We start from the raw sequence: 24,549 nt of genomic DNA on the forward strand, positions 1-24,549 counted from the left end.
CAACAGAAATCCCACCAATTGCTTGCATAACTTGCACATGAGGGGAGAAAATTAGACAATGCATACTGTTTCACTTGGTTGCAAGCAAGATTATAGACAGTTTGATAGACATCAAGAAATTGATTAATTACTCCTATATCGCCAAAAACAAGGCATTAGAGGACAATTTTATATATAAAATGCAAGTTTTCCTTTTGCATAAGATCGTAATATTTACCTATTTTCTAAAATTGGACGTTGCCAATCATTAATGTTTTGCTCCCAATGTATGTAGTGTGTTAGGGAGTAATGACTCAGAGCAGGAGCAGCTTCCTCACTTGTCCCAAAAAAGCGTGTGTACCACCTAGAAACAAAATTTAACTAGCGTTAAGATCATTGCAGTCAAAGTACTTTATTGTTCTCTTAACAATGTAAAGATCAATTCTAAAATGGGTTTAAATGAAACTAAAAATTAACTTGCTTATTTATTTTGAAATAACAATTTCAGTAGCACTCAATCCTAAATGAAAATTGAACGGTTTGATATGATGATTACTAACTCAAGCTCCTCTTCAAATCATTCCTATCAAGCAACAGGCTTTGTTGTAATAATGGGATATCTTAATGACAGGATAAACAAACATTACAATACACTTAGAAAATGTTTAAGGTTGCAGAACTTTCAAGTCAGATTTGAAGTAGTAAGTAACAATATCTTAGTGAAGTTAAAGCACTTTTATTCTGCTACTGGGTTGCCTCATTAAGTATCTTGTACTGCTGGTTTACAAGCTAAATGTAAAATTCCACAATTTTCTTTGGATGATAAGCTCAACAATTTTGGATGAATCAAGGCTAATGTAAAATGTATACTGATCAGTCAATGGTTGTAGCTGGTCACGTGGCAAATGTATATATAGTAACATACCCATTCTGTGATAAGATTCTGGTAGGACTACTGATCACTTAGTGAAAACATTTAGCTAATGGAAAACAAAGGAGTTACTTCAATGGATTTTAAATACCAAGTTCAAGCAAGTTATTCTTAAATAAGAACAGAGAACGCTCAATAAACTCAACAGGTCTGGCAACATCCGTGAAGAGTTAATGTTTATGGTCTAAAACCATGCCATGGAAATACCTGGAGTAGTGAATATAAATCTGGACACCCGAATTTCAAAAAGATACTTTTTTTTGGGCAGCGGGGGGGTGGTGTTTGGTCACATGATGTAAACATTAGAGTTGCTGTGATTTCACAAACTCTGGTGCTACTCATCTTTTAGTCCTTTTTTTATCCTGATACACAACCCATGATTATCTGACCTTGACGTGTGTAATATATGCCATGATCCTGGAAGATCCTGGCTAAATTTTGATAAACAGAAGCCAAGTTAAGTCAAGAAAATCCTTGTTTGATTGAGGCAGTTGGAGACAAACAGTGTGGGGTTCAGTTTGCAACAGCGGTTCTGCTGGTTACTCGACCTATACTTCAGTGATACTGTTGGCATTAAGATGATGACTGCCATTGAAAGTGTGGATGATGGTCTCAGCTTCCTGGCACAGACTTTGTGCTCATTTTGATAAACTGCAAAATATCCTACAGAAAATGGTTAAAGCGGAGAAGAGGTGTCAAGAGGGCGATTTCCTCAGTTAATTTCAACTCTTGGAAATCCTGCAGCATGATACGTTGTACATCCTGACTGACTTGGGGAGATGGGTTGTTTTTTGAGGCAAATGTAAAATGGCAAACTTCTATTAAAAATATTAAATGTTATTGGTTCTGGGTGCCACACTTGAGGAAAGATGAAAAGGCACTGATACAGTGCAGATAAGGTTCATGAGAATGGTCCCAGGGATAAGAACTTCAGTTACATAGAGAAATAGGGACCGCTTTCCCACAGAGAAGGTAAGGTGGTGGAGAGGAGATTTGATAGATGTATTCAAAATTGTAAGAAGTCAGGGCAGTAGACAAGGAGAAACTGTTCCCATTGCTGGAAGGATCAAAAACCAGAGGATGAAGATTTAAAGTAATTGACAAAAGTAGGAATGGAAACAGGAAGAGGAACATTTGGGCAGCACAGTAGCACATTGGTTTGGATGGCACGGTAGCACAGTGGTTAGCACTGCTGCTTCACATCTCCAGAGACCTGAGTTCGATTCCTGGCTTGGGTCACTGTCTGTGTTGAGTTTGCACATTCTCCTCGTCCCTGCGTGGGTTTCTTCCGGGTGCTCCAGTTTCCTCTCAGTCCAAAGATGTGCGGATTGGGTTGATTGGCCATGCTAAATTTGCCGCTTAGTGTCCCGAGATGCATTGGTTAGAGGGATTAGCTGGTAAATATTAGGGACATGGGGGTGGGGCCTGGGTGGGATTGTGGACGGTGCAGACTCAATGGGCCAAATGGCCTCTGAATGGTTTCTATGATTTTCATGAAGCAAGTGCTGACTATTGGGACTGCATTGCCTGAGAATGCAGTGGAGGCAGATTCAATTGAGGCATTCATAAAAAGTGAATTGGATTATCTGAAACGGATAAACATATTGGGTTACAAAGAGAAGTCACACTATCTGTAACCCCCATGACTTGTCTGGGCTTGCAAAATCTCCAACTGTACCTGCTGGAGACAATGCACATCTCTTTAATCTATGCTTAACCCCTCTCTCCACTCACATTGCCTGTACCTTTAAGACTTGATTACCCGTAAAGACTCACATTCCAACCATTATTTTGTAAATTGAGTTTGTCTCTTTATATGCCCTGTTTGTGAACAGAACTCCCACTTACTGATAGGTTGAGGGAGCTAGGTCTTTTCTCCCTGGAAAGACGAAGGTTGAGAGGCGACCTGATAGAGGTTTATAAGATGTTGAGAGGTATAGGTAGGGTGGATGCTCAGAGGCTATTTCCCAGGGCTGAAATGGTTGCTACGAGAGGACACAGGTTTAAGGTGCTGGGGAGCAGGTAGAGAGGGGATGTCAGGGGTAAGTTTGTCACTCAGGGTGGTGAGTGAGTGGAATTGGCTGCCATCGGTGGTGGTAGAGGTGAACTCGTTGGGATCTTTTAAGAGACTTCTGGATGAGTACATGGGATTGAGAGTTATAGATAGGCCTGGTAGGTAGGGATACGATCAGCGCAACTTGTGGGCTGAAGGGCCTGTTTGTGTTGTAGTGTTCTATGTTCTAACCTAATGAAGGAGCAGCACTCCAAAGGCTGGTGGCTTTTGCTACAAAATAAACCTATTGGACTTTAACCTGGTATTGTGGGACTTCTTACTGTGTTTACAAAAAGGAGGCAGAGGAATGGCAGTATATGCATGGTTCATTAGGAGAACTGGTGAAGTCGTGGTGGGCCAACAGTCTCCTGCAAAGTGTCAGACCAAGCAGAGAGTAGGTGATGTCACGTAAAATTTAAGCTATTCAAGTACTTTGTTTTGGGTGAAAGGGTTGAGAAATCTTGCAGAAGCTTCTCTCAAAGAACTGGGTAAAACCTGATGATATAGCGCCAACTGGGCAAGATAGCCTTTCTTTGTTCTAAACAGACCAGTTTGGCCAAGGATAATACATTATATGTTCTTTTAATTTTCCGTTCATTCTCTTACCTTACATGCTCCTTTTCCCTTGATCCAAAATGGATTTTGGGCATATCCCACGCAAGACAGAACTCAACAACATTTTGATTTTTTGATGGAACGACGCAGGTAGCTGCAATTGCTGCTGCAGTGACTTGCCCCTTCTCTGTCAGTTTACCTTTTCCTAGGTGCACAAACAAAAATACACTTTCAATTCATTGTTATGTTGATCAAAATCAGCCTAGGTTATTCTTAGCAAACAGTTGATAAATCAGCTTACAGGAAACAGATGCTATCCTGTGGATGATGAGGACAGAAGTATCGCTCACTGTATAACAGACATTTTGGTTAGCAAATAGAAAGTTACAGGAAATGCACAAGTTGATAAACTAAACAGTGTTATCTGGAACAGTTATCAGTCTGTTACATAATATTCCTCCCTCCTTGAGGTACCATACCCCAAAAGCACATTGGCAGTTAAGAACTTTCATTGGACTGGTCCATGAGTATGCTTGGCAAAGTATTGTAGTGGTTTGCCAATGCCTACTGTGGAAATTTACAATTTTGCCCAATGAGAAGGAACAAAAATTACTTACATTTTACAAACAAAATATTGCAGATGCTGGAAATCAGAAATAAAAACAGAAAATGGTAGAAATACTCAGCAGCATCTATGGAGAGAAAACAGTTAATGCTTCAGCGTGATGCCTTTCATCAGATTGAGAAAACGTAGGAAACAACAGGTTATGCAAATGAAAGGGGAGGGCTTTGGAAAAAAGAAAAAAGGGAACGGTCTGGGATAGGGTGTAATATAGGAAAGATTAAATGACAAACGATGATGCAAGCAGGAGTGGAAATGTGACAAGTAAAAAAAAACACAATGAGTTTGTTAACGGAAGAAAGATGAACAGCTGCCATCCAAAAGCAAAGAATGAGAAAAACAAGAAGGGTAAGACCAAAGCCTCATGGTCTGAAATGATTGAACTCAATGTAGAGTCTGGTAGGCAGCAAAGTGCCTAATCAAAAGATGAGATGCTGTTTCCTGAGCTTGCATTGAGTTTCATTGGAACACTGTAGGAGGCCGCAGAAGTCAATGAGAGTGTGTGGTGTCGAACTAAATGACAGACAACCAGGGGTCAAACTTGCAGACTGATCAGAGCTGTTCAATGGTTTTGTTGCGCCAATATAGGGCACATCTGTGGCGTTCCAATGATAACAGCTTTACGCTCCACAAGTACTGCTTGATCTGAGTATTCCAGTATACTCTGCTTTTACTTGTTTTAACTTTAGATCAGATAAGCATTTACTTGGAATCAACGGGATTGTAATTTTCTTCCGAGCCAAGGCTCAACTCCTCAAATGGTTAGTACAGTTCAGCTTCCATAGAGGCAAAAACCCTGCTGAAAGACAGGGAAAAGGCCAAACACAATGTCTCCAAACATAACCGTGAAGGCACTGGTCTCTAAGATCAAAATTTACAACCACCATGCTTGTCCCTCTTGCACCTTTTCACAAGCCTATTTGTATTTGCACTCCAGACAATCTCAGTTAATACCCTGCTAGAACGTGGCTGATATCTGCGGCAACAATATCCACAAAGCTCAAAAAAGGCTAAACGTGCCACTTTTAAAAGTTGCATTTATATAGTGTTTTTCATTGCCTCAGGGCATCCCAACGTGTTTTAGAGCTAACACAGTCACTGCCATTGTAAAGAAAACAACTAGTGTGCAAATACCAAAGTTCCACAACAGTAATGATATACATTATCTAACTGTGATCTTAGTTATGACAGTTGAATGATAAATAAATATTGACATGGAGATGCCAGCATTGGACTGCAGTAAGCACAGCAAGAAGTCTCACAACACCAGGTTAAAATCCAACAGGTTTACTTGGTAGCACAAGCCACATGCTTTCAGATCGATGCCCCTTCATCAGGTGAGTGGGAGTTCTGTTCACAAACAGGGCATATAAAGACACAACTCAATTTACAAAATAATGGTTGGAATGTGAGTCTTTACAGGTAATCAAGTCTCAAAATAAATATTGGCCAGGATACTTGAAGAGAACACGGCCTTATTCTTGTTCAGATGATAATAAGTATAAATAAAAATGAACAGCCAGCATTCAAAGGCAAACTGTTTACAGATTGCAGACACACAAATAAACTTTGGTTGAGGATAGTTGAACCTGTGCTTTTGGATTTGCATTTTTTGCTCTATGGAAATACTTACAGGACAGTATTGTGCTCATGATAAAGGAATGTTGTTAGTTCAGTCACTCTCTCAAAATAGAATTAGACCATTCATGGAAGTTGATCAATAACACGTTCAGTTATTTCAGACTGCACAAAAGCATCAAATGATGCTTACCAGATCAACGTACGACAACTGTAGAAACTGAGGCCTAGATTTTTTCTTTATTTTAAAGTTGGTAACAACTCAAGACTGAATATTGTGGAGAGTGTATTGTTTCAGTCATAGCTAGAGTGTAGAGAAACATCAACTTAATACAAGGTAAGTCGATTCATAAGTCTGATAGCAGAGGGAAGAAGCTGGTCTTAAGTCAGTTGATATGCGCCCTCAGACTTTTGTAACTTTTGCTCTACAGGAGGAGGTGGAAGACAGCACATCCAGGGTACATGGGGTGTTAATTATGCTGGCTGCTTTTCTGAGGCAATGGGAAGTGTAGATAGAGGCAACAGGTTGAAAGACTGGTTTGCATGATGGACTGGGCTTCGTTCATGACCCTTTGTAGTTTATTGCTGTCTTCGACAGAGCAGGCACCATGCCAAGCTGTGATACAACCAGAAAGAATGCTTTCTATGGTGCATCTATAAAAGTTGGTGAGAGTCGTAGTACACATGCCAAATTTCCTTAATCTCCTGAGAAAAGGCTAGTAGCATGACATTTTTCCATCCATTGAAGAGACCAAGATTAAATTTTAGCTATCCTGACTCTACGGAGAGTACAACTTGTAACAAAAAGGCAGGCAGGCAAGCCTCCCATTCTCTGCAAGCATAAGGTTAAGTTTTGATACACAAGAGTTGTCGGCCTGTTGAAACAAAACTATCTTTTACAGAGAGTATAGTGAAAGAAATCAATCACAATGCAAGTTCAGGAAAAGTATTTTATTTTACTCCTGAGCACTCTTTAGTCGTCCGCTTTGAACAATGATTTCAACAGCTTCAAATTTTAGGTTTCTACTCCATTTAATAGCAGTCATATGTCCTTCAATTGTGAAGCTATTTCACATGAAGCCCAAACAAGATAATTTCTATTTCATTCACCAGCCCAGATAATTTTTTTAAAAAATTAATCGAAACCCTTTAGCTACATCTCCAATTGAATTCCTGCACATTTATCCAATGTACATTTTCCCCTCCCCTCTGTTCACTTAACTGAAATGAAGGATCTCCCATTGAGAATAGGAACCCCCACTTTTCTTTGTTCGCTGGTAGCTTACATTCCAACTGAATTGACTCAGTTACCACCAAAAGAAATTGAAGCATTTCAGTTGTGACAATCCCAAGACCAATAATATTTTTAAAAAACTGAATTCTGTGACATAAAGGTACTATACAACAAGGTTTCATGTTTTAAGACTTTTACTGGAACAAATAACTAAACTCAGCCAACTAGATTATACTTAGTAGGCAACTAATACTTTAAAGTACACAAAAATCTGAGTGTATGGGCCCAATTTTACTATGTTCCATTTTCTAGCACGAAAACTTGGTAAAGTTGGGTATGAGGCGAGTAGCAGGATCTGCTCCCACCTCCGTGCTGGTTCCCCCTTTACCAAGGCCTGAAAATGACCACGATCGGGACTGCGCACAAAACGGGCACAATGACCATTTAAATGCATTTGCATTTAATGGGCTGTATGCCCAACTTTACTGCCATTTCCCTCTTTACCACGTTCACCCATCCAGAATCGACGCAAACAGACATGCTCCATACAAGTCTGATTTGGGTGCTCCAGTTAGTGAGGATGTAAGTGCCATGCATCCAATGGCTCTCTGCTTGAGATCAGTTGTGGGGGTGGGGCACTATCTGCGGGGACTATGGGGAGGCATTATCTGGGCCCGGGAGGGACATGGCAGGGAGCAGCATTTTATCATTTTTTGAGCATGCACAGTTGGAGGCGCTGATTGGAGTTGCAAAGTTTCAAGCATGTTAAGCCCCGCCCACAGGTTTGTGCAGCACAATTCGGAATTGCTGATATTTTTGCAGGCAGAGTGCGTATGGCGGCACCTGAGAACAAGTCTAAAAGTCGGATCTGAAACATTCCCAGTTTCAAGTCCACCCAGCACTTCGAATCAAAATGGTAAAATAGGGCCCCGTAAGTCTATTCAACAGAAAGCCAAACTGCTCAGTCCTTTGTTTCCAGATGTTAAATCTGGTACATGGATTTCAACAGCACTTGAGCTGGGCCACTCGTCCCCATTGCTAACTAGATCACACTGGCTCATTATTGGGCACAGCAAGGTTTCGTGATCCATTTTACCCTGAATTGAAAAAAAGGACAAATTAAAATATAACCATTTTCTAAAACCTTGCATTCTTAATATTTTCAAGTGATGCTACTCAATGAGTCAGAGGATACAGATTTTATGTCAGATGCATTGTACCACGTAACAGTTACTCTACATGGTGCAGAAACCAATTCAGAGATATAGCGCTGCAGCAATGAGCTCACATAAAGGCGAATGACAATGGCATTACACATTTGACTCTATGACGTCATTTAGCATCATTCCAGTCGACTCCAGAAATGTTTTCAGGTTTATGTTGCTTAACCCACATGGGAGCTGGGCTGGAAAATGTGCCATAGAGGTCACTGCTATCCAAAAGACAATGCAGCTAATCATAACTGAAAGCCCTGGTACCCACCTGTTATAAAGAAATAAAAGAACACTGGCTTTACGGAACATCAAAATCTTTCAATATGTTACAGAATTGTTAAAAACTATGCTAGTAGTACAAGAGTACTACTTGCTCTGAAATTGCTGCATTAAACAGAGAGCAACTTGGTTGAAAAGGGAGAACAGGAGAAAGATGGTACTGATTATCACTTGTGTACGGCTAGTCAGAGGCACTAAATATTGATGCAGCATAAGCTGGAAGGTTCATCAAAAGGCATCACAAGCTCCTGATGATACCGAGGCAACAACTGAAATACAGACATGTGCAGAACATTCAACATCACTGAAGAATGTAACACAGATGCAAGTAAAAGTTTCTAAACAACTAAATTAGTAATCTCAGCTCTTCTCAGAGGAAACACAACATCTTCTAAGCAGCCACTTCAGAGCAGCATCAGTGCATTAAAAAATTGTCCATGAGATGTGAGCATCACTGACGAGGCTTGCATTTGTTGCCATCCCTAATTTACCAAGTAGACATTTTGAACTGTTGCAGTGTGGTCTAAATTCACACATGGTACTGTTAGGGAAGAAGTTTCAGGATTTGATCCTGCAACAGTGAAGGAACAGCAAAAATGTTCCAAATCAGGATGGTGTGCAGTTTGGAGGGGATCTTGATGGCATCATACATCTGCTACTCTTGCCTTTCAAGCTTGTAGATATCACTGGGTTTGGTATTGTTGAAGGAGTACTGGTGAATAGTTGAGATGCATTGTGTAGATGGTGCACACTGCTGACACTGTGCATAGTTGGTGGAGGAAGTATACATTTAAGGTGATGGATGGCACGTTGATCAAGCTGACTGCCTTTCCCTGGATGGTGTTGCATGTTTTTAGTTTTGTTGGAGTTGCACACATCCAAATGAATGGGGATTATTCTATCACACTCCTGACTTGTAATGATGAGACAGGCTTAGGGAAGTTAGATGGGCTCAACAGGATTTCTAGCCTCTGACCTGCTCTTTTATTACCTGACTGGCCCAGTTAAATTTCTGGTTAATGGGCACATCCAGGATGTTGATAGTGGGAGATTCAATGAGCATTGAATATCAAGTAAAAATGGTTAGAGTCTCTATGTTTGGGATGGCCATTTGTATGATGTAAGTGCCAGGCAATGTTATTTGCCAGTTATAAGAACATAAGAAATAGGAGCAGGAGTAGGCCATCTAGCCCTTCGAGCCTGCCCCGCCATTCAATAAGATCATGGCTGATCTGTCGTGGCTCAGTTCCACATTCCCGCCCTCTCCCCATAACCCTTAATCCCCTCTCTGCTCAAAAACCCATCAACCCGCGTCTTAAAAATATTTAGCGAGTTAGCCTCCACCACTTCAACGGGCAGAGAATTCCAGAGATTCACCACCCTTTGAGTGAAGAGGTTCTTCTTCAACTCCGTTCTAAACCGCACCCCCCCCCCCCCACTTATTTTGAGGCTGTGCCCCCTAGTCCTACTGTCCTTTCTGAGCGGGAAGAGTCTCTCCACCACTATCCTATCCATCCCATTCATCATCTTATATGTCTCAATGAGATCTCCCCTCATTCTTCTAAACTCTAACGAGTACAAGCCTAGTTTATTCAGCCTCTCCTCATAGCTCAACCCCCTCAACTCCGGCATCAGCCTAGTAAACCTCCTCTGCACTCCCTCCAAGGCCAAAATATCCTTGCGCAAGTACGGCGCCCAAAACTGCACACAGTACTCCAGCTGCGGCCTCACCAATGCCCTATATAGCCGCAGCAAGACCTCCCTACTTTTATATTCAATCCCCCTCGCTATGAAGGCCAGCATCCCATTTGCCTTCCTGACCACCTGCTGCACCCATTAATATATACTTAATATTATTGACCCATTAATACTTCAATTACAGTTCACTGCAAACTCAAAGGTAGCAGTACATCATTCAATCGCAAGTTTTTAAGCAAGATCTAAGTAGTTCTGTCAGCTTTAATTATATCCAGTTCTACATTTCTGTCTATTATTCTGCCAGTACTCATTTTTTGTTAGAAGATACAAGAACACGAAATAGGAGTAGGCCATTCAGCTCCTTAAGCCTGTTCTGCCATTCAACAGATCATGGCTGATCTAATTGCAGTCTTAACTCCACTTCCGTATCTGCACTCAAATGATCCTCAACTCAAAAATTTGTCTAACGCAGCCTTGAATAATACTCAATAACCTAGCTTCCACTTCACTTCGGGAAAGAGAAATCCAAATACTAATGACTCTCACAAGAAATTCCTCTTCACCTCAGTCTTAAATAAATGAGATGCCTGACTCTGCCCCCTAATTCTAGATTCTATCATAATAAAAACATTCAGTATCTACCCTGTCAAGCCCCCTCAGAATCTTACATTTTTCAATATGATCACTTTCATCTTCTGAACTCCAATGAGCATTAGCCCAACCAGTTCAACCTTCCCAAAGACAAACTCCTCATCTCAGGAATCAGTCCAGTGAATCTTCCCTGAACTGCCTCCAATGAAAATATATCCCTCCATGACCAAACTGTACAAGATATTCGAGGTGTAGTCTCACATGTATTCAGTTGTTTGACTTCCCTAATTTTATACCCCACCCTCCTTGCAATTAAGGCCAACAGACCTAATGACCTTTCCTACCTACATGGTAACTAAGTGATTCAAGGCGATCCAAATCCCACTCCATCACAGCTTTCTGTGGTCTCTCCTTTGAAATAATACTCTGCTTTCCTATTCTTCCTGCCAAAGAGATAACCTCACATTTGCCCATATTACACTTTGCCAATTTTTATCTGACTGAACCGATCACAACCCTTGCAGACTCTGTATCCTCATAATTTTCTTTCCCGTCAATCTTGTATTGCCAGCAAATTTGGTTCTATATACGGTACAACCAGCAACAATAATATAATCACTGAAGAAATACTTTGCTCTCGAGGGGAAGAATACAGTTTTGTTTATTTGTTCAGAAGTGAAAACAGTAAAGAAAATTAGTTTAGATTTGAGAGAGGGGTGAATAGAGCGGTGCAGTGAGCCAGAGGACTTATGCGGAGGCCAGTTAGCAGGCTTCCTAGTGGGCGCCATGGCCTTCATATACCTCTGCCTGTCAGATTTCTGGCATAGTCAGTCAGCTCCCCCTCCCCCCCCACCCCCACACCCCCTTCAAAAGGTTACATAAAATCAGAGATCCTGGGCATAATTTTTAAATAAATTTGTATTTATCTGTACAAATTGGGCAGTTTGAGCTCATAGATGGCTCACAGATGAACAGACTTCAACAACTGTCACACGTGGTTAAGCTGGCCTTGAGGGAACAACAGTTGCACAATAGGAAAGCTGGAGTTGCATAACCAGAGGGACATTGCCCTTATTCAGATACCTAGAGACCACTTGCAAGATTTATGTAGAGAACGACAGTTAAGGTTTCCTGCCACTCCAAGTCAATTTTCTTTTAAAATGAGCAGTAAAAATTAAGTTTAAGATATTTCAAAAGGAGAAAATACACCCTGCACAACATGATGATAACAACCTTGCTACCTTGGGTCACTGTGTGTGAGTTTGCACATTCTTCCTGTAATTGCGTGGTTTTCCTCTGGGTACTTTGGTTTCCTCCCACACTCCAAAAGATGTGAGAGTCAGGTTGATGGGCAATTTAGCATGGCCAATCAGTGTCAGGGTAAATAGGTGGGTTTCCTGGGTTAGGGCCGAGGTGGATTGTAATCGGTGCAGACTCGATGGGCCAAATGACCTAATTCTGCACTGTAGATATTCCATAATTCTACTCAAATAGAGGAGGAAAGGGAGAAATTCAAAGGGAAATCTGAAAGAAAATTTCAAAAGAGGTATTAGGAGAAATGTCTTTAGTAAGTTGCCAGAGTATAGAACCCTTTACCACCAGACTGTAGTTGAGACAGAGAGACCACTGCATTATTTAAAGGAACACTGGATAGATATTTTGAAGCAAAGAACTAAGAGGAAAGGATTTTTGTTTTTCATTGCTCTTGTAATAAATACAAGAGTCAAATAAACACTTCTATTTAACAAGTTCCATGGTTCCAACACTGAATACCCGTGAAGAATAATAAAATAAACTCAAACGTGAGATCAAAAGAGCAAGATGGAAATTTAGATTAGTAGATATTATCATTAACAAACAGGCTTACCTGTCAGGGAAAGAAGTCAGTCCAGAGACACTGGACACTGCTGATTCTTCTCAACTACCCACTAATTGTGATCGATCTGTTCCCGAGGTTACTTTAAGCAAGCAACTGGCAAAAGGAGAATCACCACTGGCTGCAACATTCAACCTCCTACATATCAATTGACAAAAAAATCATAGCGGAAGCAGGATAACAGAGTAAAAGATGAACTGAAATTTCAATCAGAGAAAAATCAGCGTTCACCCTGGTCTGTCAGAAAAATTACTTGCTGTTGTTGGTCACAGTCAATATAGTTACAAGACTAAGTAGCAGATCAACGCAAAAAGTAGTTAACTTATGCCCACGTATACAAGGGTAGCTATCAAATGGCACAGTGGCTATGCTGAGTTCAGCCAAGATAAATTCTGCATAAGAAACCACGGCACAAAATGCAAATTTGTGCCACTGTGAACATGCCTTGGTTGCTTCACAAGGCAACTATCTTCTAATTTCATGCCCTTGTGAATATTTTCTGAATATTTTCATAGTGTTGATTTACTTCCTTCTGCAGTATCGCTTTAGATTAAGATAGCAGCCAATTGTTGCATTGCATCCCAGATTCTAAAATGTTGAAATTTTCTTCTCATCCCAAAACATTGCACTCATTATTGACTGACCAAAGAGTGAAACAATCTTTATTTACTCCCAATCCTTTCCCCGCACCTCACCTATCCCTAGTATTATCCCAGTTAAATACAGAATTTACCTTTGCATTGTGTCAATATATTTTTGAGAATGGAGTTTCTCTAAACTGTCTAAGGTCCACACAGATTTCTCTCTCATTTAATGTCACTACAGGTACCATATCTCAAAACCAACGACCTTGGGACCAAATTTCTACTGGATTTTGGATCGTCAGTTTTCGTTTGGGCAAAGCAGGTCAAGGATCACTCATCGTGGGAAAAGACAGGCATGCACAGCCAATAATTAGTTGGCACACCACCATCCCAATGCAACACCTAGCCGAACAAGCAAATTATTTTACTCACCCAATAATAGTTAAAATTCATGCACGGCAGCTTTAAAAACAACCAATTTTCAAACAGCTGGATTTGAGACACTGCACCCTTATATACAGAACAAAATCTCATTCACCCTTTTTACAGCTGCCCCCACAATTGAAATCCACTTTTAAAAACCTCACTGTCTTTAGATTTCTCTGTTGACCCACTTAGAGTTTTGCATGGCTTATAGTATTTTCCCCCCAAGAATTTACGACTTGACATTCTGTGCTAAATTGTCCACATCCCTTAACTGCAATACGATCTGATTCCTTTATTCGCTCAGTTTCCTTTTGGTGCAATCAGCAACTGTGAACATTTAGTTCCTCTAACTCACATAAACAAACTACTTGCATATGGTGGACAGAGAACATAAGAAATAGGAGCAGGAGTAGGCCATCTAGCCCCTCGAGCCTGCCCCGCCATTCAATAAGATCATGGCTGATCTGTCGTGGCTCAGTTCCACATTCCCGCCCTCTCCCTATAACCCTTAATCCCCTTGCCTATCAAAAACCTATCAACCCGCGTCTTAAAAATATTGAGCAAGGCAGCCTCCACCACTTCAAACGGGCAGAGAATTCCAGAGATTCACCACCCTTTGAGTGAAGAAGTTCCTCCTCAACTCTGTTCTAAACCGCCCCCTCTTTATCTTGAGGCTGTGCCCTCTAGTCCTACTGTCCTTTCTGAGCGGGAAGAGCCTCTCCACCTCTATCCTATCCATCCCATTCAACATCTTATACATCTCAATGAGATCTCCCCTCATTCTTCTAAACTCTAACGAGTACAAGCCTAGTTTATTCAGCCTCTCCTCATAGTTCAACCCCCTCAACTCCGGAATCAGCCTAATAAACCTCCTCTGCACTCCCTCCAAGGCCTCCAAGATCTCCAATATTGATCCTGGGCCATACATCTCACCAATCTGAACATCCATTGACTTCTACCTTGTCCTTTCTCAACCTATTCTTTACAACTCCATGCTGACTGGTCTAATAGTCCAAACCTTTCAAAACTGCTCACTAACTCCAGCTCTTTAGTATCAGGAGTGCCATCAACTTTATTTGAAAATGTGAAATTTTCTTCTTTCACATTTGTTAACTGGTTTTGTAGGTTGCTATTTTTATAACTTAAATCATAACATATACACTCTTAAAACAATGAAGAAAAGTGATTGACAATTGCTGCACCAATTGAAGAAATTTGTTAAATCATATACATTATAGAGTAACTACATTTCAAAACTACTTAATTGACTTTGGGATGACCAGAGAATATAAAAAGCACTATATAAATGCAAGTTCTTGCTTTGAATGGGATTTAAAAATTGGCTTCAGGTTGATTACATTATGCAAGTCTGACAATTCATTTATTTTGAACAGTTGGCTGGTTTTCTATGCCACTGCTTGTATTCAGGAAATAATTAGGTCAAGTTGGCTGCCAAGCCATCTTCCTTTCAAAAGCACAAAGCAGTTCTTTTCAGGGACTTCCAAAATTATCAAATGACTATGTATATAGACAAGGCACAGAAATGGCAAAATTCCCATTAACCTTAGATATTAACTGTCCAGAAACACAACTCATTTGATGAGTACATCTTTCTTTTATTCTTTGATGGAATGTGGGCATTGCTGGCAAAGTCAGCCCATCCCTAATTTCCCTCAAAATTGAGTGACTTGCAAGCATTTTTGAGAGTACTAAAGAGTCAACCTTGCTGCTGTGGGCCTGGAGTCACATAGGCCAGACCAGGCAAGGACAGCAGGTTTCCTTCCTTGAAAGACATTAACGAACCAGATGGGTAATGACAAATGACAGTATCACCATTATGGAGACTAGATTTCAATTCCAGGCTTTAGCAATGGAACTTAAATTCCACCGGCGCCATTGTGGGATTAGTAGTCCAGTGATGTTATCACTGCATTTCCTCCCTTCAGACCAAGCCTGAAACTCATTTTCCATATGCATCCAAATAAGCCATGCTCAAAACAACTGTTATATCTCAGAAACAAAGCAAGGACTCTTGACCAATGCTGTCTCATATAAAGAATGTCAGCTCCACATCTTAAACTATCCATAAGCAATGTCAAAGCAAATCAACTAGCTGTGATATTTAAAGATAAAATGTTGTAGGATATTTTATATAGATTAAACTGACTGGTGGAATGAATGAGGGAAGTTAGCTGTCAAACATTTGGTTCACAGCCTTATAATCACAGTTCCAAGATGGCCAGATAGGAAGCAGTGTAAAAAAAATGCAAGAAGAGGTTATGTAGGAATTACATTCATCCAGAGATCATGGTTAAATCAAGACAACCAAAAGAGAAGTGAAAGCACAACTGCAAGGGTGGTATTAATGGCTAACTGCAAAATATACAGACGGGCATGAGCCAGGATCCGATATCTTGTGTTTTACAGACCATTGCAAAGTTAGATTCATCATGCTGAAGACTAAGGCTGAGGAAATTGATGTACTAACGTTAGATGATCTCTAAGTAAAGTAACCTGGGAAGTGTTGAACAACTAGAAAATAAAACAGAAAATGGATTTTTTAAAAGATAACTCTTGACACCAATAGCAAGGAGCTCAGAGACTTAAGAGTAATCAAATTGATTCAAGTTGCTAAAAAGATTTTAAAAGATACAGCAGTAAGCAAGAATGGGACCTTTGAAAAGGCAATGGAATATTGGAAGTGATGGAGTTTGTAGTTCATAGAAAGGTCAACTTTTGGCAACAGCAAGAGGACCCCGAAACAAACCTTTACTTTTCCAAATAGTTCAATGCAAGCCCCGTTACATCCTTCAAGGAATAACTTGGATTCACATTTCATGCAAATTTAATACTGCCTGAATTCTTCAGGCTGAACACATTCTGATGCACTTAAGTGTAAAAATATTCTAACTTAGAAAATGACTTGCAGTTCTTCAAAAATCTGCAAAAGGGCAAGACAAAACACATGAACTGCAGCCCTAAGTGCAATAGTTAAAGCATTCCTGTTTTGCTTTTGTATTCTACTTTCCACAGAGCGAAACCAAGGATTTAATGTGTTGAGTTACACCCTCATGTGGATGCATAACGTTTTGACATATTTTTAATCACCACCTAAGAACATAAGAAATAGGAGCAGGAGTAGGCCGTCTAGCCCTTCGAGCCTGCCCCGCCATTCAATAAGATCATGGCTGATCTGAAGTGGATTAGTTCCACTTTCCCGCTTTCTCCCCATAACCCTTAATTCCCTTGTCTATCAAAAACATATCTACCCGTGACTTAAATATATTTAGCGAGGTAGCCTCCACCACTTCAACGGGCAGAGAATTCCAGACATTCACCACCCTTTGAGTGAAAAAGTTCCTCCTCAACTCCGATGTAAACTGCACCCCCCCCTTATCTTGAGGCTGTGTCCTCTAGTCCTGCTATCCTTTCTAAGCGGGAAGAATCTCTGTACCTCTACTCTATCCATCCCCTTCATTATCTTATACATCCCTATATACATCCCCTCATCCTTCTAAACTCCAACGAGTACAGACCTAGTCTATTTAGTCTCTCTTCATAGTCCAACCCCCTCATTTCCGGTATCAGCCTAGTGAACCTCCTCTGCACTCCCTCCAAGGCCAATATATCCTTCCACAAGTGCGGCGACCAAAACTGCACACAGTACTCCAGCTGCGGCCTCACCAGTACCCTGTACAGCTGCAGCAGGACCTCCCTACTTTTATATTCTAACCCCCTCGCTATAAAGGCCAACATTCCATTCGTCTTCTTGATCACCTGCTGCACCTGCAGACTGGGTTTTTGCAACTCGTGCACAAGGACCTCCAGGTCCCTCTGCACCGTAGCATGCTGCAGCTTTTCGCCTTTTAAATAATAATCCCTCCTACTATTATTTCTGCCAAAGTGGATAACCTCACACTTGCTAACATTATACTCCATCTGCCAGATCCTCGCCCACTCACTCAGCCTATCCAGATCTCTCTGCAGGCTTTCCACACCCTCCACGCAATTTGCTTTTCCACTCATCTTTGAGTCATCAGCAAATTTTGTCACCCTACACTCAGCCCGCTCCTCCAGATCATCTATAGAAATGGTAAAACAGTTGAGGCCCCAGCACCGATCCCTGTGGCACTCCACTAGTCACCAAATGCCAACCAGAATAGCACCCATTGATACTAACTCTCTGCTTCCTATTAGACAGCCAATCTTCTATCCACGCTAACACCTTACCCCCAACTCCATGCACCCTAACCTTCTGTAGCAACCTTTTGAGGCACCTTACCAAACACCTTTTGGAAATCTAAAAACACCACATCCACCAGTTCCCCTCTGTCTACCACACTAGTCATCCTCATAAATATCCAATAAATTTGTCAAACACAACTTCCCCTTAACAAATCTGTGCTGCGTCTGCTCGATCAAATCATTCTTTTCTAGGTGCCTCACTATTTCTCCTTTGATGACGGATTCTAGCATTTTTCCGACTATAGACGTTAAACTAACCGGCCTATAATTCCCTGCCTTTTGTCTGCTACCTTTTTTAAACAACGGTGTAACATTAGCCGTTTTCCAATCTTCCGGCACTTTCCCAGAGTCCAGCGAATTTTGATAAATAATTACTAAGGCATCCACCATCACCTCTGCCATTTCTTTCAGAACCCTAGGATGCATTCCATCCAGTCCTGGGGACTTGCCCACCTTCAGTCCCATAACCTAAAACATTAGTCACCTTTACCCCTCTTTTTTTTGGATTTGATTTATTGTCACTCCACTACTGGATTCAGTTATACAGACAATTTACCAAAATCTGATGGGTACACTGTATTCAAGGTAAACTGGTTTACAACCACACACATTATAAACTTTTACTAACTGGGGGCAAGGGGCGTGAGGAAACCAGCTTTCAACTGACATTGATATTGCCCAATGTAATAGTGAAACTTTGACAGCAAAAGTTAGGGATTAGCTAGGGTAAATGCATGGGGTCATGGGGATATGGCCTGGGTAGGATTATGGTTGAAGCAGACTCAATGGGCCGAATAGCCTCCTTTCTGCACTATAAGATTCTGTGAAGTTGCTACTACTAAGTTCAGCCCTGCCCAATGCCAGAAAACATGACCTTCCAGTGTACACACGAGAGGGAAAATTAGACACCTGATAGGGGTGGGAAAGGGAGAAAAGGGGTGAAATAGGGAAGGGAGGAAAAGACAGCACAATCTTGTCATGACTACATGATTACTCAGTGGGAAAAGGATGGCAGAAAATTAAGAGGGAGGAAGGAAAATAAGTAAACCTTCTATTTAGCACACCAAATAATTTTTTGAAAAAATAATTGGCATTAAATTGAACATTTCCAAATGTTGGCTTTCCAAGTTATATTCAGCTTTTAATCACTGTTTGGCCTCTAAGACTTGTAGGAATGGTCCAGGGACTGATAAGACTATTTGGAACATATTCAAAATGGGAAACATCAATGAAAATAATAGAATGATTACAGCACAGGCGGTAACAGTCAGTTAATACTGACTCTTTGGAAAGGTAATTTAGTTAGTCCCATTCACTAGCCCTTCCTCTGTAGCCCTGTGTTTTTTTTGTTTCTATTCAGATAATTATCTAATTTTTTTGAAAGCCACAATTGAATCTGCTTTCACCACATAGTCAGGCAGTTTGCTTCAGGTAAAAGCAAATATTAGTAATCTGAAGGGGAGCTTTGTGCATTTATATTCTTTATCTTTCAAGAGCTTAAAAGACAAATGTGTTTTAGCCATATTTAACCATTCTTCAAACCCAAATACTTTAAGTGCTGTGATGCTAAAGTTTGCATGCCAATTTTCAAATGCATTTAAAATCAGTAAAGTCACTCTAAAAAATAACATACACATACCTGGCAGTGAGTTCAGTTTCCCATCTTGAAGCAGATCTTTCCAGATTTCTTGACCCAAGCCATTTGGATTAAATTCAGTCTGGTGACTAATTTCTAAACCTTGCTGTTTAAAAAAAGTTTCAATTCAAATTGGATTCAAAACTCTTTATGTCGTAATGTTTTACATAGAAAAACAGTGGGAGGCTCTCACTGATGCAGAACTACATAAAGAAGGATGCTTCTTGTTTCAACCGAGAAAAAAAAATGACTGCAAGATTTTTTAAAAATTGCGCTATAAATTTTGTAACCTGGCTGCACCAAATTTAGCAATCATTTAGAGCACTGTCCAATAGAAGACATCTATCACACATTGCTGGATAATAATGCAGAGGAACCACACATATGGCAATATCCACTAAAAGCATGTTCATGAGTCACTGTAAAGATCTGATTAATTGTATTTCAGTTGTTAAAACCAAAGTCTTTGACTGAAGGATGGTTGTTCTTGTGCATACGGATGTCACAACAGAGATTATTGGACTGGTAATGGGGAAACCTGGATCTTATCCCAGAGAAACCATGATAGTTTGAGAATTTGAATTCTAAAAAGCTGGAAGTAAAAAGCTGGCGTTAATCAAAAGTGATTACGAAGTTGTCCGAATGTCTAATTTCCTTTATGGATGGAAACCCAGGACTTGATACTAACTCACTCAAAATCTATTTACTTAGAGTTAAAAATTGAGTCCTTTCTGTCCTTATCCAGTTTGGTCTACAAGTGACGGAAATCCTACAAAGTAGTTGACTGCCCTCCAAGGTCACGTAGCAAGGTCACTCAGTTGTATCAAGCTGTGATAGCAGTTCACCATATCATCTTAGGGAAATTGGGGATGGGAAATATAAGCTAACTTTACAGACAACACCCTGAGAATAATTTCTTTTTTAAAACCTATAACCCAGCAGTGTAAAAAACACAGTCATTAAGCACAGCATTATCTGGTGAAATAGCAATATTAATTAGATTCAGAAATAGAAAGTCGTATCGACTTTGGGGGACACAATTTAAATTAATCAGAATGCTACCAGAGCTAAAAGGATTAAATTGTGACAACACATTTCAAATCCCTACAAATAGGGAAGATCCAGCGATGAGCTGCCTGAGGTAATCACGATTATCAAAAGTGACAGAAACAATTTTAGTGGGGTAATCCTGATCAAGTGGATATAAAATATTAAAAACTAGGTTGTTTAGTGGTGATGTCAGAAAGAACCTCTTCACACAAAGGATGGAAAAAATCTGGAATCCACTCCTCTCCCTACCTCCCCAAGAAGCTGGAGGGGGTAAGTCAAATTAACATTTTAAAGCAAAGATTGATAGCCTTGTCTAACAGGTGATGGCTAACACGAGGAGACGTAGCTTTGAATTAAGGGGTGGTAGTTACAGGATGGATGTCAGAGGTAGGTTCTTTACTCAGAGGGTAGCAAGGGCGTGGAATGCCCTGCCTGCAGCAGTTGTGGACTCGCCAACTTTAAGGGCATTCAAATGGTCAGTGGATAGGCATATGGATAACATTGGAATAGTTTAGGTTAGAGGGTCATTAGATTGGTTCCACTGGTCGGCACAGCACTGAGGGCCGAAGGGCCTGTACTGTGCTGTAATGTTCTATGTCCTAAAAGGGCCATGGAACCAGAGAAGATGAATGTGGTTAAGATACAGATCCACCATAATTTAACTGAGTGGCAAAACAATTTTGAAGGGCTTACTCCATTCAGGAGAGATGGGGAGGCAATCTGAATAGCAGCTAGAATAGAATTTCATAGGATCTCTAGAGTACAGAAGAAAGCCATTCAGCCCATTGAGCCCATTTAGAGGTTTAAATATCAACAAAGAATGACGAAGAAGTTGATAAAGAAAGGAAGGATAAACTATGAAGCTGGGCTAGCGCTAAATATAAAAAAGGATAGTAAGAGTTTTTATAAATATATAGAAAGGAAGAGGCTGGCTAGGGTGAACGCTGGACCCTTAGAGGATGAGAGGGGGGACTTAGTGGTGGGGGATGAGGAAATGGCTGAGGCCTCGAATAACTTTTCTGCTTTGGTCTTCACGGAGGAGGACGTGAATAGTTTGCCGGGTGTTAGCGATGGAAAGATGGTAGGAGGGGAGAGCCTGAATGACATTATTGTTACTAGAGAGGCAGTGCTCGACAGACTGGAGGGACTGACTGTGGACAAGTCCCCAGGACCGGATGGAATGCATCCAGGGTTCTGAAAGAAATGGTGGAGGTGATAGTGGATGCCTTGATGATTATTTTCCAAACCTCGCTGGATTCCAGGGAAGTGCCGGAAGATTGGAAAATGGCTAATGTTACGCCGTTGTTTAAGGGTAGCAGGCAAAAGGCAGGGGGTTATAGGCCGGTTAGTTTAACATCTGTTGTAGGTAAAATGCTCGAATCCGTAATCAAAGAGAAAATAGCGAGGCATCTTGAGGAGAATTGTTTGATAGAGCAGACGCAGCACGGTTTCATTAAGGGGAAGTCGTGTCTGACGAATTTATTGGAATTCTATGAGGATGTGTCTAGTGTGGTGGATAGAGGAGAACCGGAAGTGTGGTCTTTCTTGATTTTCAGAAGGTGTTTGATAAGGTGCCGCACAAGAGGTTGTTACAGAAGGTTAGGGGGCATGGAGTTGGGGGTAGGGTGTTAGCGTGGATAGGGGATTGGCTGTCAAATAGGAGGCAGAGAGTGGGGGTCAATGGGTGCTATTCGGATTGGCGGTTGGTGACTAGTGGAGTGCCCCAGGGATCGGTGCTGGGGCCTCAGCTATTTACCATTTATATAGATGATCTGGAGGAGGGAACCGAGTGTATGGTGTCAAAATTTGCTGATGACACCAAGATTGGTGGAACGGCAAATTGTGCAGAGGGTGTGGAAAGTCTGCAGAGGGATCTAGATAGGCTGGGCAAATGGAATTTAATGCTGGCAAGTGTGAAGTTGTCCACTTTGGTAGGAATAATGGTAGGAAGGACTACTACTAACATGGCGAAAAACTGCAGCATGCTACAGTGCAGAGGGACCTGGGGGTCCTTGTGCATGAGTCGCAAAAACCCAGCCTGCAGGTGCAGCAGGTGGTCAGGAAGGCGAATGGGATGCTGGCCTTCATAGCAAGGGGGACTGAATATAAAAAGTAGGGAGGTCTTGCTGCAACTGTACAGGGCACTAGTGAGGCTGCAGCTGGAGTACTGTGTGCAGTTTTGGTCGCCGCACTTGCGCAAGGATATTTTGGCCTTGGAGGGAGTGCAGAGGAGGTTCATTTGGCTGATACCAGAGTTGAGGGGGTTGAGCTATGAGGAGAGGCTGAATAAACTAGGCTTGTACTTGTTAGAGTTTAGAAGAATGAGGGGAGATCTCATTGAGACATAAGATGTTGAAAGGGGTGGATAGGATAGAGGTGGAGAGGCTCTTCCCACTCAAAGGACAGTAGGACTAGAGGGCACAGCCTCAAGATAAGGGGGGGGGGGGGCAGGGAGCAGTTTAGAACGGAGTTGAGGAGGAACTTCTTCACTCAAAGGGTGGTGAATCTTTGGAATTCTCTGCCCGTTGAAGTGGTGGAGGCTGCCTCGCTAAATATATTTAAGACGCAGGTAGATAGGTTTTTGATAGGCAAGGGGATTAAGGGTTATGGGGAGAAGGCGGGAAAGTGGAACTGAGCCACGTCAGATCAGCCATGATCTTACTGAATGGCGGGGCAGGCTCGAAGGCCTACTCCTGCTCTATTTCTTATGTTCTACTGAGATCATCTTAACCAGGCCCACTCCTTACCCTATCCCTGCAATCCCACTAATCCCCATAACCTACATATCTTGGGACACTAAGGGGCTATTTAGCATGGCCAATCCACCTATCCTGCATTGTTTTGGGCTGAGGGAGGAAACCCGAGCACCCAGAGGAAGTCCACACAGACACAGGGAGAACGTGCAAACTGCACACAGACAGTCACCCAAGGCTGAAATCAAATCCAGACCCCAGATACTGTGAGACAGCAGTGCTAACCAGTGTGACACTATGCCACCCAGCTAGTTAACATTAATGTCTAGATTTTTATAAAGACAAAAAAAAGTAACCAATATACTCGAGGTAAACTATCCAAACAGTAGTTGACAAAAAAATGCAATAAATGGAATGGAGAACATTATTTTAGCTGCAGGGAAAAAAAGCAGATTTGCTGGTCTTAGGAGCAAGTGGGTTTAAATATTGCTGAAGCCAGCATCCATGTGAATCAGAGACGTTATCCAGCTTTGAAGCTGATATCCTGAAGGAATGTCATCAATCAATATCTTTTTTTAAATAAGAACAGAAACCAGTCCAAGTTCTACAATTAAATGGAAACAGTAGTAAAGAACTTGACTATTGATGAAAAAAGGAATAAAAAAAGGAGCATATCCATGCATTACAGCTTTTTCAACTAAACAAAAGCTTGGGGAGACAGACATTCTGTGATTCATTCCCACTGACCACAGTGGACCTGCTTTGTCTGAATTTAAACAAAAGCTTGGCAGTTACCTGTTCCCTGGAACATATCAATGCCTCTACTAGCATCTACTTGCCAACTAATCAGCAACTCTCTTCACTTGCATTATAAATTGATGTTTCTTTTATTACTTTTTTTTCTGAATCTGTCCTGATGAGTGCGAGACAAAAAATTTGGATGGCTTATTTTTTTTTAAAGCAATATTCAAGTTAATATGTAGTTTCTTCTACTGAAATTCATAATTGAACAGACATCATTTCCTTTCATTGGGAAAGTAATTTCAGGATTCTTATTTTTTGCCATTTTATTCACAGATTACTTCCTTTTACAACACAAGATATACTTACAAGCAATTGATAGTCTGAAACTATCACCCTTAATTTATGCTCCAGTCATAAAGTACAAGGTTCCCTGAGCAAAAAAAAAATCAAATGGGAAATGCATTCATCTGCAGGGCTTGGAAAGAAAACACTGAATATAAATGAAGCCACCAACGCACATTAAATATAACTTTTGATGAGAAAGGTAGATTAGAATCTGAC

The 24,549-nt window shown here is 41.0% G+C and overlaps 1 protein-coding gene across 1 annotated transcript in view; it reads right to left on the reverse strand.

The window, feature by feature from the left end:
- Nucleotides 1–24,549, reverse strand: part of gba2 (glucosidase, beta (bile acid) 2) — a 64,188-nt gene that overhangs the window by 22,389 nt on the left and 17,250 nt on the right. Inside the window, exons 6-8 of the mRNA XM_080210393.1 lie at nt 19,505–19,607; nt 3,570–3,723; nt 218–343 (exon numbers count right to left, since the gene is read on the reverse strand). Coding sequence (XP_080066519.1) covers nt 218–343; nt 3,570–3,723; nt 19,505–19,607 — 383 coding nt within the window. The remainder of the gene's footprint in view (nt 1–217; nt 344–3,569; nt 3,724–19,504; nt 19,608–24,549) is intronic.

The sequence above is a fragment of the Carcharhinus amblyrhynchos genome, chromosome 1 (assembly GCF_965287045.1).
Source record: "Carcharhinus amblyrhynchos chromosome 1, sCarAmb.v2.hapA, whole genome shotgun sequence".
NCBI lineage: Eukaryota > Metazoa > Chordata > Chondrichthyes > Carcharhiniformes > Carcharhinidae > Carcharhinus > Carcharhinus amblyrhynchos.